The sequence below is a fragment of the Papio anubis genome, chromosome 12 (genome assembly GCF_008728515.1).
Source record: "Papio anubis isolate 15944 chromosome 12, Panubis1.0, whole genome shotgun sequence".
Lineage (NCBI taxonomy): Eukaryota > Metazoa > Chordata > Mammalia > Primates > Cercopithecidae > Papio > Papio anubis.
This window is the reverse complement of record NC_044987.1, coordinates 59,261,024-59,277,514: the sequence shown is the minus strand read 5'-3', so window position 1 is coordinate 59,277,514 and position 16,491 is coordinate 59,261,024. Positions and strand designations below refer to the sequence as shown.

Sequence of the window (16,491 nt, the reverse complement as noted above, 5' to 3'; positions counted from 1 at the left end):
TAGATGGTCAGCCAAAACCTCCAAGTCTTTTTCACATTTGTTGTTCTCTTTTTAAAAAAAAAAAAAATTAATTGTAGTAAAATATATCTAACATAAATTTTACCATCCTAACCATTTTTAAATGTATAATTCATTAGTGCCAGGTATATTCAAATTGTGCAGCCAATCTTCAGAACTTTTGATTTTTCAAAACTGAAAGTCTCCACCCATTAAACAGCTCCCCATTTCTCCCTCCTCAGTCCCTGGCAACCACTAATCTACTTTCTGTTTCTATAATTTTGACTACTCTGGATATCTCATATAAGTGGAATTGTATAGTGTTTGTCTTTTTGTGATGGCTTATTTCACTTATATAATGTCCTCAAGTTTCATCCATGTTGTAGCATGTATCAGAATTTCCTTCCTATTTAAGGCTGAATAATATATCATTGTATGTATATACCACATTTTGTTTATTCATTTTTTTTTTTTTTTTGAGGCGGGGTCTCACTTTGTTGCCCAGGCTGGAGTGCAGTGGCGTGCTCATGGCTCTGCAACCTCGAACTCCTGGGCTCAAGCAATCCTCAGCCTCCTGAGTAGCTGGGACTTCAAGTGTATGCCACCATACGCAGCTAATTTATTTTATCTTATTTTTGTAGAAATCGGGGTTTCTGTATGTTGCCCGGGCTCCCTTCATCTCTTGATGGATGCTTTGGTTGCTTTTCCCTGTTGGGTATTGTGAATAACATTGCTATGAATAAGGGTGTGAAAATATCTCTTTGGGACTTTGCTTTTAAATCTTTTGGACGTAAACACAGAAGTGGAATTGCTGGATCATTTGGTAATTTTATATGTAATGAGAAACTGTCATGCCATTTTCCATAGTGGCTATACCATTTTATATTCCTACCAACAGTACACAATGGTTCTAGTTTTCCACATCCTCACCAACATTTGTTATTTTCTGGTGTGTGTGTGTGGTAGCTGTCCAAATAGTTGTGAGGGGGATACGGGATACCTCATTGTGGTTTTTAGTTGCATTTAGTTGCATTAATTAGTGATGCTGAACATGTTTTCATATGCTTGTTGATTACATTTGTTCTTGTTTTACATTTTCTTTCTTTCTTTTTTTTTTTTTTTTTTTTTTTTTGAGATGGAGTCTTACTCCATCACCCAGGCTGGAGTGCAGTGGCGCGATCTCGGCTCACTGCAACCTCTGCCTCCTGGGTTAAAGCTATTCTCCTGCCACAGCCTCCCAAGTAGCTGGGACTACAAGCGTGTGCCACCATGCCTGGCTCATTTTTTTGTGTGTATTTTTAGTAGAGACAGGGTTTCACCATGTTGACCAGGCTGGTCTCGAACTCTTGACCTCAAGTGATCCACCCACCTCGGCCTCCCAAAGTATTGGGATTATAGGCATAAGCCACAGCACCTGGCCTACATTTGTTCTTTAATCAGTTTTCCCCATGCACATTTTTAAGCCACAACGTGTTTTACCTCTGTCAAGCCTCAGCTTGATTTATATGTCCCATTGCTCCAGCTAGTTGAGATCATCTTAGATTCCAAGGCTTTCATGCTTTGTTTACTCTTTCTTCCACCTTCATGTCAACTATATGTTAGATATATCTGGCTCAAATTATTTTCTCCTCTCAACCACTAAGGATGACTAAACTTCTGACTTCCCAAAAACTAGACTGCTTAATAAGTAAGCTGACTTGATCACTTACCTCTGGCATGTTTAGTGTGCTTAGGGTACTCTGGTATAGAATGGGCTGTCCCAGAGATCTTGAATTCCCTTTTGAACTAGCGTAGTTCAAGGACAGAATGGTTTTTTATCCAGAAGACTGCAAGGGGTCTCTTCTGTGGAATGGGAGTTAGCACTAGATAACCCTTATGGTCCATTATGGCTTAGTTTTCTTTTTTGTTTTTGAAACAGGGTCTTGCTCTGTCACCTAGAGGGGAGTGTAGTGATTGACCATAGCTCACTGCTGCCTCAAACTCCTGGGCTTAATTGATTCTCCTGCCTCAGCCTCCCAAGTAGATAGGACTTCAGGTACTTACCACCAGGCCCAGATAATGTAAAAAATAAAAATAAAAATGCTTTGTAGAGATAAGGACCCACTATGTTGCCCAAGTTGATCTCAAACTCCTGGCCTCAGGCAAATGGCTCTGAGAGTCTATGATCTGAGCCTGCTTAATCTGTTTTGTCTATTTATACATAAATTAATTTTTTAGGCCGGGCGCGGTGGCTCAAGCCTGTAATCCCAGCACTTTGGGAGGCCGAGACGGGTGGATCACGAGGTCAGGAGATCGAGACCATCCTGTCTAACACGGTGAAACCCTGTCTATACTAAAAAAAATACAAAAAACTAGCTGGGCGAGGTGGCGGGCGTCTGTAGTCCCAGCTACTCGGGAGGCTGAGGCAGGAGAATCGCGTATACTCGGGAGGTGGAGCTTGCAGTGAGCTGAGATCTGGCCACTGCACTCCAGCCTGGGCAACAGAGCGAGACTCCGTCTCAAAAAAAAGAAAAAAGAAATTAATTTTTTAAATTTATTTTTTGTTTTAGGTAGTTAATACATTTCATATAGCTGAAAAATAAAAATAGTATAAAAAGATATATTTCTCATTTCCATTCCCGTATCTCTTATAGGCAATCACTATTATTTCTTGTTATCTTTTCGGTGCTACTTCATACAGAAGCAAAGCAAAACAAGTGTGTACTCTTAATTGCCCATTTAAAAACTTTTAAAAATGTGAAGTGATAACATATGCAGAAAACATAAAACATAAATGTGAAATGCACAAAACCTAAGTGTCAGCTCAGTGAGTTATGACAAAGCCAACACTTCTGGACTCATCATATATAGAACTAATATTCCAAGAAATAGAATGTTGTCAGCATCTGAGAAGTTTCTCTTATGGCCCCGCCCTTCTTCCCAAAGGAGAAGTTAATTATATTAAGTTGATTTATAGCCCTAGAGTTTAGTTTTGCTTTTTTTAATCTATGTAGTCTTTTGGTCTGGCTTTTTTTGTTCAGTATTCTTGAGATTTATCCAAATTGTTGTGTGTAACCCTAATTTGTTTTTCATTGTTACATAGTATTCTGTCATATGAACATACCACAATTAAGTGATCCATTTTACTGTTGTTGGATACTTGGGTTAGTTATTATAAGTATAGACTATACTGCTATGAATATTCTTATACATGTTTTTGGTACTGCAGGCATACATTTTGTTGGGTATGTAGCTAGGAGTGGAATTACTGGTTCATGTGGTATGTGTACGTTCTACCTCAGTAGATAATGTCAACCAATTTTCTCAAGTGATGGTTTTAAGGGCTGTTCTGCCTCAGTTCCATCCTTATTCCTTGGATTTGGCCCTTTAAGGTTCCATCTCAAATTACATGACAGTTTACCAGGCCTTCAAGTTTTGTCCTCCTACTCGATAAGGTTGTCAAATGACTTGCTCAGCTTCTCAGCCTTTCAGTTACTTCTTTGAGAATTAGTAGGATGCCCTAAGGGGAAAAGGGACCAGCCAACCTCTCTGAATGAACTTAGTGTGTAATTCTTCATTCTTATGTTTGCTCTCTGCTCTCTGGTGCTTTCATATATTTTGTTTTTGTTTAAATGTTTTATCTATTTTTTCAAGTTCTCAGTGGAAGGATTGGTCCAATTATTTAGTTTGCTGTAACCAGAAGTCCCTTTCCTCCACATTTCTGATGCAAAAAGTAGCATACTACATACACTATTGTGTGTTTTGCTTTCTTTGTTTAAGAATATATTATGAAAATCAGGCAGGGCGCGGTGGCTCACACCTGTAATCCCAGCATTTTGGGAGGCCAAGGCAGGTGGATCACCTGAGGTCAGGAATTTCAAACCAGCCTGGCCAACATGTCAAAACCCCGTCTCTACTAAAAATAGAAAAATTAGCTGGACGTGATGGTGCAAGCCTGTAATCCCAGATACTCAGGAGGTTGAGGCATGAGAACCGCTTGAACCTGGGAGGCAGAGATTGCAGTGAGCTGAGATTGCACCACTGCACTGCAGCCTGGTTGACAGAAAGAGAGACTCCATCTCAAAAAAAAAAAAAAAAAATTATGGAAATCTTTCCATATCACTATACATGGAAAAAAGGTTTTACCCCATGTATTGCATGTTTATTTCACCCATCCTCTATTGATGAATATTTGAGTTGTTTGTAGTATTTTGCTACTTCAAGTAATGCTGCATTTGAATAATCTTATACATACTTAATTTGATGAGCAGATATATCTTAGGATGAATTCCCAGAATTGGGCATGATGGGAAAGGATAAATGTTGTTTGTAATTTTGATATATGTCCTACATACAGGTTGAACTATTTGCACTTCAATCCATATATGAAAGTGCCAGTTTCTTGACATTTGCCAACACAGTACTGTCAAGCTTTATGATTTTGCTAATTTGACAGATGTAAAAGTTATATCAATTTAGTTATTTTGTTTTATTTTTATTTTTAGAGATGGGATTTTGCCATGTTGCCCAGACTGGTCTCGAACTCCTGGGCTCAAGCTATCCTAACGTGCTGGGATTACAGCATGAGCCACTGTGCCTGGCCATTGTCAGTTTAGTCTTAATTTGCATTTCTCTCTTATAAGTGAAGCTGAACTTTTTTTCTCTTTTTGTAAGTTGTCTGATCTTGCTCTTTGCCCATTTCTGTTGGGTTCCTGGAAATTGTCTTACCAATTTCTACTATTGTTTTGAAAATATGTTAGGGAGATTAGATCTTTCTTTATTTGCAATATGTCTGATTAGGCATTATCTCATTGTATCCTTATAATAACTCCTTTGTGAGGATGTTATTAAACTTTCCACTTAACTGATGAAGAAATTGAGGTAAAGTAAGATTAAGCAACTTGCCCATAGTCACAAAATAAGTGATGAAAGCATGGTTTGAACTAGGTGTCTCTGAATCTATGCTTGAGCTTTCAACAAAAGTTATGAATTGCCTTCCCAGTGTAGTACAGGAAGGAAAAAAATTTGTCTTAAATTTCCCTTTATTTGCCTAAAATTTCCCTATTTGTCTGCCTTGCTTTTCTTCTCTTCCTTTTCTTTCTTTCCTTTCCTTTTCTTTTTTTTCTTTCTTTCGTTGTAAAAATATTTAGCTCCTATTATGTACCAGGTGCTGGAGAATCAATATTAGTAACTAATAGTATAAGCCCTCAAAAAGCTCATAGTCTAGAAAAGGAAGACAGTCACAAAAAGTTACAATGTTATACAATAAATTTATTAGGGGAGGAGAGTGAGTTTCATGGAAGGCTTTATAAAGGAGGTGACTTTTGAGTTGGGTATGGAGGATGATTTGGAAATCTAGATAAAATGAGGAAGAGCATTCCAGACAGAGGAGACAGCTTGTACAACATTTAGCATTGTCTCTTTCCAGCTTTGTAAGTTATCCTGTAATATTTGAGAATTTAGTGAGTAGTTAGGCCTTCATGATTTTATAGATTTCAATATCATTTCTTATTTATGAAAAATACTAATACTTTTAATGAGCTTCACATTTTCCTATTAGTATCTCACTCCTACTTTCTCCCTTCTCCTTGTCTAGTGGGGGCCCCTGAAGCCACTGATGGAAGCCACACTACCTGGGCATCGGACCATGAACCCCTGTCCTGTATGGGAACGGAAGAGTGGTTGTGTGTTCCTGTTCTTCATCTGTGTGCGGGGCCATGTCACAGAGCGTCAACAGATTGTATCAGGCAGGAATGCTGCCCGCCTTTGCTTCATCTGCAGTCAGGATGCTGGATGTTCATGGAGTGAGGTGAGGGACTTGACTGAGGAGGTCATTGGCTCAGAGCTGAAGCACTGGGCCACATTTGCTGTGGGCCCAGGTCATGGCATCCAGCTGCAGTCAGGGAGACTCGTCATCCCTGCATATACCTACTACATCCCTTCCTGGTTCTTTTGCTTCCAGCTACCATGTAAAACCAGGCCTCATTCTCTGATGATCTATAGTGATGACCTAGGGGTCACATGGCACCATGGGAGACTTATTAGGCCTATGGTTACAGTAGAATGCGAAGTGGCAGAGGTGACTGGGAGGGCTGGCCACCCTGTGCTATATTGCAGTGCCCGGACACCAAACAGGTGCCGGGCAGAGGCTCTCAGCACTGACCATGGTGAAGGCTTTCAGAGGCTGGCCCTGAGTCAACAGCTCTGTGAGCCCCCACATGGTTGCCAAGGGAGTGTGGTAAGTTTCCGGCCCCTGGAGATCCCGCATAGGTGCCAGGACTCTAATAGCAAAGATGTACCTACCATTCAGCAGAGCTCTCCAGGCAGTTCACTGAGGCTGGAGGAGGAAGCTGGAACACCGTCAGAATCATGGCTCTTGTACTCACACCCAACCAGTAGGAAACGGAGGGTTGACCTAGGTATCTATCTCAACCAGACCCCCTTGGAGGCTGCCTGCTGGTCCCGCCCCTGGATCTTGCACTGTGGGCCCTGTGGCTACTCTGATCTGGCTGCTCTGGAGGAGGAGGGCTTGTTTGGGTGTTTGTTTGAATGTGGGACCAAGCGAGAGTGTGAGCAGATTGCCTTCCGCCTGTTTACAGACCGGGAGATCCTGAGCCACCTGCAGGGGCACTGCACCAGCCCTGGTAGGAACCCGAGCCAATTCAAAAGCAATTAATTGGCTTAGGACCCAATTTCCATAGATGCAAATGGCAATTACAGCCAGGTTAACAGAAGCTACTGAAGTCTACAGAGAATCAAAAAACTTAATATTCTGTTCCCTACCTTTTTTCACTTCTCCCCCTCCAAAGAGCAAAATGAAAATTTTGCCTTAGCTACTGCAGTGGAAAGAGCACTGAACTAGGAGTTCAAAGACCAGGACGTGGTTCTGGCTCTGCCACTGGCTTGCTTTTGGACCTTGGATGTGTCACCTGAACTCTCTGGACCTCAGGTTTCCATCTGTAAAATGAGAGTATTGGTTCTAAGATTTCTTATCTTCTCATCCTTAGGAGAAGCATAGTGCCTGCATCCTTCATGGTCAGTAAGTCCTGGCTGTATAGAAGACTCTGATGTCAAAATGGAAATCAGAGGACTTATCTTTTCACATGACTTACCCCTTTTCCAAGTGTGAGGTTACAGGCAGGTGTCATGGCAGGAAGGAAGACCAGATCTATATGATTTGTTCCATTTTTAATAACAAAAATATCCACACCCTTCTAATAATGGTCAGAGCTCTGTAGGCACTCTATCCTAGAGGAATTAAGCAAAACAGAAGAATCATGAAGTCTCCTACCTTCTACAGCTTTGTAGTTCTGCTTACCTTCTCTTCCTCATCCAGAAACATCATTTTCTAGGGAGGACAATGAGAATCTCAGTGCCAGTAGTACTGGATAATAGTGTGTATTGCTTCTGGTGGCATTACCCTGATGAAGGATGGGCTTAAGTTCATTTATTAGGATGTTCCCGATGGGAAAAGGACATGGATTAGGACTTTAAAACACTGGACAGAATTTCCCACAGTCTCTGCCCTCAAGGAGTTCACCAGTTTATGGGGCTAGAAGAGGGAGAAAATTCAAGAAAATAAATGTAGCTGGTGGGAGAGTTTGTAGATGTTGTGCTATATGTTGGGGTGATGGTAGCTCCTGATATAATTTTCTTAGTTGCATCTTCAATGTGCCTGGAATCGTCTGTCCAAGGCTTGTCCAGGCTTCTGGGTTTGTTTTTGTTTTGTTTTGTTTTTTCTCAGGATATTGTCCTGGCCCAGCTACTCCTTTACCTGTGAGAAGATCTTCACCATTAGGAAGATCTCTGGACCCCCAAATCTAAGAATCAGGCCTATTTGTATAGGCCCATGGAAATCACTACTTGTGAAGTAGGGATGCCTTTTTGTCTAATGATTTTCATGCTGAACTTAGTCCGTGCTGAGTCTCTTAGATGATACCACATTGGTTGTTCCTATCTTAGATTGTTTCCCCCATAGCCTGTTCTTGCAACAGAAATTCTATCATGAGAGGTTTATTTTTTGTACCTATTTTAGGAGGCTAATGCTTAAACTGGTATCAACTAAATATATTTGGTGTTGTATAATGACCACAGAGAACAAGTCTTAGTCATGAAATATAGCCTAGGAGGCTAGGGGTTACTGTTGCACTAGTTGGGTAGAGAGAGTCCTACAGGATGAAAGTTGAGATTAACTTTACCTACTTTAGCAGATTGCTTAAGCCATGGCTTAGAGTGGCTTTTAAAAATCCCCCTAGCCTCTCCTACCTTTGCCAAGGTAATCTTCCCAATACACAATTATTTATTCACTCATGCATACATTTATCTAAATATTTCTTGAGTGCCTAATACAAGGTACTTTCTACTGCCATTCCTTGGCTCTAAATCATTTGTGGTTCCCTGTTGCCTATTATAATGTAAAGATGTTTACATTTAGCCTGACATGTAGGACCTTCCAGCTGTTGAGTGAAATAATGCACACTTTACTTCCTTATATGAGGCCCAGTGTCAGGGAAAACCTCTGTCAAGTTGACAGGTGGAGGGTGGTGGTGGTATAGGGATGGGCAGGGTTGGTGCAGGGAGGAATTGGGGAAGGGGAGAGGATTAAAAGGGCAGCCCCCTCCTAAGTGGTAGAAACTCCTTGTTAAGCAAAGCTTTCCTGAGCACTGTACTGCAAGTGGATAGGAATAGGGAGGATGGCCAAGTCCTACAACCAGGGCTAAAGGATGAAAAGAATGAGAATATCAACTTCTTTAGTACTACTCAAGAAGGGAATCAAGGCAGGGACCTTGGTCCTGTGCCATTGTGACCCAGAGATGTCTAATACCAGTACTCATAAGAGGTCCATCTCTAAATTGCCCTCCTCTTACTTATTCCCCTTACCTCATGTTTTTTCTCTTTAATGACTAGCATCGAAACTCTTTAATTGGGGGAGGCCTATGTGTTTATCTCAGGAATAGTAAGAAAAGGGAATTGGAAACAGGGGAAATCCAGAATAAGGACTTGAGAGAGGAGCAGAGTGGGTGATGGCAGCTGTGAAGAAAAAGAACAGATCAGAAGAGTCCTGGCACCTTAGGAAGAAAAAGTGTCACAGACACGAGGCCTAGGCTGGAGAGATGATGTAGGTGGTAGCTGCTGTGAAGAAGAAATGACAACAGGCTGGAGCTGTTCCCTGAAACCTGTGGAAAGGAAGAGAGACCTGCACAGGCTGGCACTTAGCTTGTGGAGAAGGTCCTAACCCAACACTGCAACTTTAAGCTGGCTTAACTTGTCCAAGTTCCAGATGACCAACAAAGACAGCTATAGACACTCCAACTCTGTGCCCATTACCCAACCTGGGAGCTATTCCATGATACTGGTACCCTAAGTGAACCCATTTCAGCCACTCAGATTGACAGGGTAGAAAAGACAGGGCAGGTGGTAGCAGCTGTGAAGAAAAGAGGAAAACAGACAGGTAGCCTGTCTACAGGCATGTAGAGAGGACTACATAGGCCTCGGTCCTTTGCCCTCAGGAGCCCCCTTCCTGTCCCTTGGACTCTTAGAATGGATCCTTCCAGCACACATGGCCCAACACTGAGAGTGCAGGAAGCATGGGTAGGGGCCCCCTGCTGCTGATATATACCCAGGCCAGCCTCCTGCCGACACAGCCTACTGGCTGTGTTCATGTTCTCACTATTCACCTTAGGCCATTGTCTGGGTACTTAATTTGGACTTGTTTCCCCTGGTCACCAGTCTCCCCTCAGATATTCACAGGACGTCAAGTAGCTTCAGCCATGGGTAAGAGGTTTTTCACTCTGCCTGTTGGGTAGCCCAAAGGACCCACAAAGGTCAACCTGAGGCTGCACAGCCTCCTCCCCAGGGCAGTAGAAATTGATATCTCACTTTCGCCAGATTAGGCTTCTCACTCTTCTCGAGTAGACCATAATCCACCTCTTCAGTAGGCCACGCATCCGTCTCTGCGGTGCCAGAATTCACAGTCTGGGCCTCCCTTTGGTCCTTACCATAGGCTGCCATGTATTATTGTCTATGTTGTGCCCTCTAGGCCTCTGCTAGGCTGTGAACTCCTTAACTGACTCCTCACTGTGTCCTTTTTACCTTGAATCACAGTGGCTTATCTAAAAGTATAAGCTTTTTTTCTATCGTATTCTGAATTCTCTGAAGGTAAGGACTATGTCTGATTCCTCTCTTTGTCCTCTGCACCCAGCATAGAGCCTGAAACAGAGTAGCCAGCAGTAAAGATACACTGAATGAATGAATGAGTCAACGATCCTTGGCCTCTGGAGCTAATTGAGAAGGCCAGGGGCAGTTCTGCTTTAGGGAGAAGGATGTTGCATCCCTTTGTAGATTGTGTAGCATTCAAAACCTGCTGAACACTCACCCTCAATGTGTATTCTCTGTTCTGGCCTGCTTCCAGGTCAGTTATACACTTCCTGGGATGGGCCTTTCTCTGGCTTAAGCTTGGTTGTCCCTGGCTTTCCCAAGGATCACAGCCCAAAAGGTGCAGTGGGGAAAATTTATGGCCTATTCGAGAAGAGTGGGCAGCCTAATCAAGCCAAGCCTTGATTTGGGGTTCTCACTTCACTGGTATTTTCCCTTTGTCCCCAGTTGAATTTTCTGTAGTTACAACTTTTCCAGGCTTCTAAGGGAGTTGCTGAGGCTCGATGTGTTCTGACTATGTCTTGGCTTTGTGATACTGAGCGCCAGAAATACTCTGTACTATGAAAACTACCATCATTCTTTGAAACAACAAAGAGGAATAAAGAACTTAATTCTGGTGACTATTGGTTTTTTTTTTCTTAAACTGTAAGATGATTATTATACTAATATCTAGTTTGAGGCAATTTCTTGGTTTCTCATAAGAACTTTTACTCTCAGAAACTTTACTAATGATAATCCTTTGGACTTTTACACATTGTTATTTGAACATAATTACCTATTAAGGGAAGCAGAACAGGGATTACAATGCCTAGTTACGGAGCACAATCTCATACACTAGCTTTTAAGAGGAGGAGCCAGAGGTACAGAGTCACCACTGACACCAATACTGGTGCTTGCCACTGCGTCACTTAACCTTTTTTCAAAACACCTTGAGATTGTTCCCAACTTGTAGCTGAAGGGGCCACAAATATTTATTACTAGCCAAATCAAGTGGAATGATAGCTTTAACTTAACTGCTAATTTTTACTTGACTTTGTTCCATTGAGATGTTTAAGGCACTACTGAATTTGGCCAAATGTTTCAGCATAAGCTCTGTTAGTAGGTCAGTCTGCTCTCTTAATTTCACTGTTGGAAAGCTTTCAGGCTGGGCATGGTGGTTCATACCTGCAATCCCAGCACTTTTGGAACACTGAATCACAGAAAAACATCTTTGGCTGGTGGAGAATGCCTGTGTCAGTAGAAAACTGAAAGAAGGGAGCCAGGCAGAAACTGATAAGGGTTGAGAGGCAGCAAGAGTCCTGATGATAGCCAGTAGGGTCCTTCACTGTTGTGGGAACCAGTGACCTACCAGCGTTTATTTCTTAAGCTAGCTTGAATTTTATTTATATATATATATATATAGCTTTCAACCAAAAGAATTTAAGTACCCATCCTCACAGAAAACTTGATTAATTGGTACCTAAACCTGTTAGTCACTACCTGGAACTGAAATGTAAGCCATGAGGAGTTAACTTTTTTTTTTTCCCTTAGTTTGCATGCACTCTCTTCCTTCTGTCGCCTCAAGAAGCCTTGATAGAATCCCCACTTGCTCATTGCCTGGCTTGGGTGTTACAGCTACCTTGATCTCCTCTCTGGTTACGTTGTATGTAGTTTGTAATCCATCTTCATCCACTTTGCTTATAAGTGCCTTTTTGAGGTGTGGCTTTGAGACTGCTTTATCAATATCATGACCTGGCAGTGTTGACAAAGATTCCTTGGTTGATTGATAGTCCCTGAATGACGTGTCCAGTTTCCATCTGCATGCATTTACAGCCATGCAGAGGTTTGGGGACTTAGTGGGTGATAATTCCTCACATCCTCGTAGCCTAAATACTTTGAGGAAAGGAAACAGTTCCTCACCATGTTCCTCAGTCAGGCGTCTTCCAACCCTCAGGAACCTCATGATGTCACGACCTACTCCAGGCAACAAAGCTGCATGGTTGAAACCTTCCTCAGTGAACCTATGCATTATCACATATGGTGTCATTTCAGAAAATGTGGCAATGAGTTTAAATTGGCTTATAAAGGCACACAGGGTCATCCCTAGGCTTGGGTCAGCATCAAGTTTAAAACAAAAGTATGTGATTTTGATGTCAAGGCCTTTGCATGCTAACCATGATGCAGCCTCTTTAAAGTCAAGCGCAGGATCTAGATCAACTGACAGAGACACCTCCAGACCTGACAGCAGATAGTAGAGCATTAAACCTTTTGGTGATTTGTTGCTTTGGATTGCCACTCAGCTTGCACACAATGTAATATATCAGAAGACAGCTTTAGCGACTTTGCACTTGTGTTGAAGTTGCTCATTTTGTTCCAGTCAGCCATGAACCATGGAGCATTTTGACCCTCTTTTCCCATGATTGATCTGTCTGGAGTAGTGAATTCTTTAAGCTCTGGAACGAGGGTATAAAGTTGATCAAAAGTAGCAATGAACATTGTGATAGTAACTGACACAGTACCTCCCAAAGTGAAAGTTTGCTCTTGGAATTGAAGCAAGAGCCATGCAACAGGCAGCATACACATCTTAAGTGGTAGGCAACACAATCACAGGTTGATCAACTTCGCTAAGTTCTAGTGGCACGTTTGCAGGTTCCGATCACTATGAGCTTTAAAGGCTTTGTTAGCCTGTTGGTGATGTCGCATGAAGATTGTCCAAGAAATTACTTTAAATACTAAAGTTTAATGAACACTATTACCTACCAGTACATTACCAGGAGAGACACTGGGCTAGAACAGAGAGAGAACTGGACTAGGAGGGGCCAGGAGTTCAAGGTCCTTGTCCTAGAGCTTGTCAGTAACCTGATGGATGACTTTGTGCAAGTCACTGGCCCTCCTGGGAACCAGTTGATTCGGCTCTATCATGAGCACAACCCTTGCCCAGCCCCTTCACCAGAGAGTGGTGTAGATCTGATGAGCTAGTGAATCCTCAGAAGGGTTAAGCAAACAGTGAAGTGTTGTGTCAATAGGAAGAAGATAAATTGCCGTCCTCCCTTTGATCTCCATTATCCTTCAGCACTGGCAAGGTTTGACAGTTGGATGCTAAAAATGAGAGTGATGCAGAAAGTGGGGAGGAAGGCAGGGCCCACTGAGGAGGGCACTCCAAGGTAGATGGCCATCATGCCTTGCCTCAGTCCATCCTTAGCAACTGCAGGCCTGATGATTTTCACCAACCTTCTGACTGTGCCCCAGACCTTTTGCTCCCCTGCTATGAGGAACAACCCAGCCTGGGTATGGAAGAGGGAAATCTCAGCCCCAAGTAGTTGGGAAGGGACTTGGTCTAAGTGGTCTCTGTCCTCTGTGCCTACCACAAGGCCAGGCATATTACAGTATAGGAAGAAGAGTTCAAGGGGAATAACATTTGTAAACTGCCTACTATGTGCTTTGGGTTATACATTCTCTCACTTAATTCAACAAGCCTGTTTAGAGCTAGAAAAGCTGAGATTCAGCAAGGTTACACAATATGTTCCAATGTCACACAACCAGTAAGTGTGACAAAAACCTCTGTTTTTGTCATACAGCAAAGAAGAGGCAGAACTGAGGGGCAGTGCTTACCTTGCAGGTTGATATGAGGCAGAGATAGTGCCTGTTAAGTCCTTGGAACATGGTGGACATTCAGCAGCTGGTAAGAGGCAGCTGAAGAGGCAACTGTAATAATGTGTCTTAGCGTGCACTAGAGTCGCCTCTCAAACCAAAGGTTTTCCCCTTCCATTTTATCCAAGAGAAATGCATTCGTTTCTCTCCTCAGAAGCCCAGACCTAGCTGGAGATTATTTTCCAGTGCCCCCAACCTTCAGATCAGATGGCTTCCAAGACTCAGAGTCATCCTAAACATAGTTTCTGTTGTCACCAACTAGGAATAGAATCAGAAACGAGAACCTGGATTATCTTAAGGGGTAAACAGAACTTGATAGCAGATGAAGCTGACTTAGTGCCAAGTGACACGAGGCAGATCTCTGAGTCACAAGTTGGAGATAGATTCTGTTTGGGACTACAGCCAGTAACCCTGTCTCTGCCTTTCCCCACTATGGGGCAGTCTCTGAAGCTGTACCCAGTGGCCAGGTCTCAGCCCACCATTGCAATGTGGATGGTCCTTCACATGTCATCCCTAATCCTCACAACAACCAAAGAAGCAAAACATTGTCCCCAGCCTGCAAATCAGGAAACTGAGCCTTGGAAAGATTGAGTCACTTGGGAAAATATCTTTATAAGTTTTTCATCTGTAAAAACTAGAATAGGCTGAGCATGGTGGCTCACGCCTGTAATCCCAGCACTTTGGGAGGCTAAGGTAGGTGAGGCGTTCAAGACCAGCCTGGGCAACATGGTGAAACCCTGTCTCAACAACAAAAAAAATACAAAATTTAGCCAGGTGTGGGGGCACACACTTGTAGTCCCAGCTACTCGAGAGGCTGAGGTGGGAGGATCACCAGAGCCCAGGAGGTTGAGGCTGCTGTGAGCTGTGATTGTGCCATTGCATTCCAGCCTGGGCAACAGAGTGAGACCCTGCCTCTAAAAAAGAAAAAAAGAATAATAAAAATACCTTTTATCTCTGAGTCACAACTTGGAGATAGATAAAACTTTTTTAGATAAAAGTTTAAACCTTTGGCACATAGAAGGTGTTCAAAACATGGGAGCTGCCCTGATTATTATTTTTTCTTATAGTAATCATACTAGCCCATAATGTGTGCACAATGTGTATGTGATGGTCTGGATATATGTGTCCTCCGCAAATTCATATGTTGAAACCTAACACCCAAGATGATGGTCTTAAGAGGTGGGGTCTTTGGGAGGTGATGAGGTCACGAGGGCAGAGTCCTCATCAATGGGATTGGTGACCTTATAAAAGACCCAAGGGGGCTTGTTAGCCCCTTTGCCCTTTAGTCATGTGAGGATACAGCAACAAGGTGCCATCTGTGAGACCGAAAGCAAGCCATCACTGGGCACCAAATCTGCTGGTAGCTTAATCTTATACTTTTCAGCCTCCAGAACTCTGAGCAATAAGTGTCTGTTTAAAAATTGCCTAGTATAATGTGTTTTTGTTATAGTAGCCTGAACTAAGACGTGTTAGCAATACCTTCAAATTTATGTGTGCATATGAATCACCTGTAGAAGTTTAAAAAAAAAAAAAAAAAAAAAGCTTCCTGGCCTCACTGCCCCTCAAGCCTCCCCCTCCACAAGAATTTAATTCAGTAAATCTGGGATGGGATCTGAACATTAGCATTTGTAACAAGTTCCCAAATAATGCCGATGCTGCAGGTGCACAGACCACTCTTGGAGTAGAATTATGTTATGGTAGTTTCTTTTCATCTATTGACTTACCTGCCTCCTACTCACACTCTTGCCAGCCTCATGAGGTAGGAGGAATACAGACTGTCACTACTATTGTTCCTATGGAATCAAGCTTCACTTCCCAAACAGGTGTCCAACTTGTGTCTCTAGTCTGTTAGTCAGCTGTATCCTTCCTGGTCAGAAATTTAGCTTTCTCATGACATCGTAATTACCTGGAATTCCTACTGATAGTCTTTCCAATAAAGGTAACATAGCATGAGCACGGATCTGGACAAGTGGGCACAGGATGCTTCACCACCCATACAGCATGTTTGTAAGACTCTGGGCTCACCCGAGGACTGGATAGGCTGTGGACAAACAGACCTCGAGTTACTTGCGCTGCCAAGGACTCAGCTGTGTGGAAGGGGCTTTTTATCCTTGCAAAGGGGAGAAGAAGGGTCAGACCTCAGAGCATAAGCTATGTCTGGACAGTTGCCAAGCTAGAGATTGCTGAACTCCATGGGTTTATGGGTCAAATATGAGATTCAAGGGTGAAAAGTGTGGGGCTTCATTGTACCCATCATCCAGACAATAACCTGACCCTTTGTCTGATCTGGACTCTCATGTTCTGCCTTTGGTGGCCACACTGTGGCCAAAGACAGAGGTCCTCCTGTGTTTCTTGATACCTCTCTCCTTAGCTCCCTCCCCTCAGCGACCCCAGATTCAGGTTTCTTTGGGGTCAAGGCATTGGAAAATTGTCAAGAAGCTGCAGTGCCTTTCCTGCTACTCTATGTGCCTGGTTCGGAAGCTCAGGTTTCTGTTTTGAAGTTGAATTATGCTTATAGGCCATGTATTTTGGGTCAACGCCAAGTCCTATGGGCAGGTATGGGTTTTGAGGGGGGGTGCCAAGTTTGTTTGTTTACCATATTATTCCATCCCATAGCATAGTGGGACTTAAGTATTTGTTGAAAGAATTAATGGCCATTCTGGCCGGGCGCAGTGGCTCACGCCTGTAATCCCTGCACTTTGGGAGGCCGAGGTGGGCGGATCACGAGGT

At 42.9% G+C, this 16,491-nt stretch overlaps 1 protein-coding gene and 1 long non-coding RNA gene across 2 annotated transcripts in view; one reads left to right on the top strand and one right to left on the bottom strand.

The window, feature by feature from the left end:
* The window catches only part of NEU3 (neuraminidase 3), a 22,765-nt gene extending 12,014 nt beyond the window's left edge, over positions 1-10,751 (top strand). The window contains 1 exon segment of the mRNA XM_003910417.5: positions 5,573-10,751. Within this exon segment, the coding sequence (XP_003910466.2) occupies positions 5,573-6,652 (1,080 nt within the window). The 3' untranslated portion in view covers positions 6,653-10,751.
* LOC110741248 lies at positions 7,148-16,491 on the bottom strand. The gene is made up of 4 exons (XR_004177439.1): positions 16,358-16,491; positions 15,668-15,802; positions 13,723-14,019; positions 7,148-7,224 (listed from the first exon to the last, which is right to left on the bottom strand). It is a non-coding gene; the product is annotated as an uncharacterized LOC110741248 (long non-coding RNA).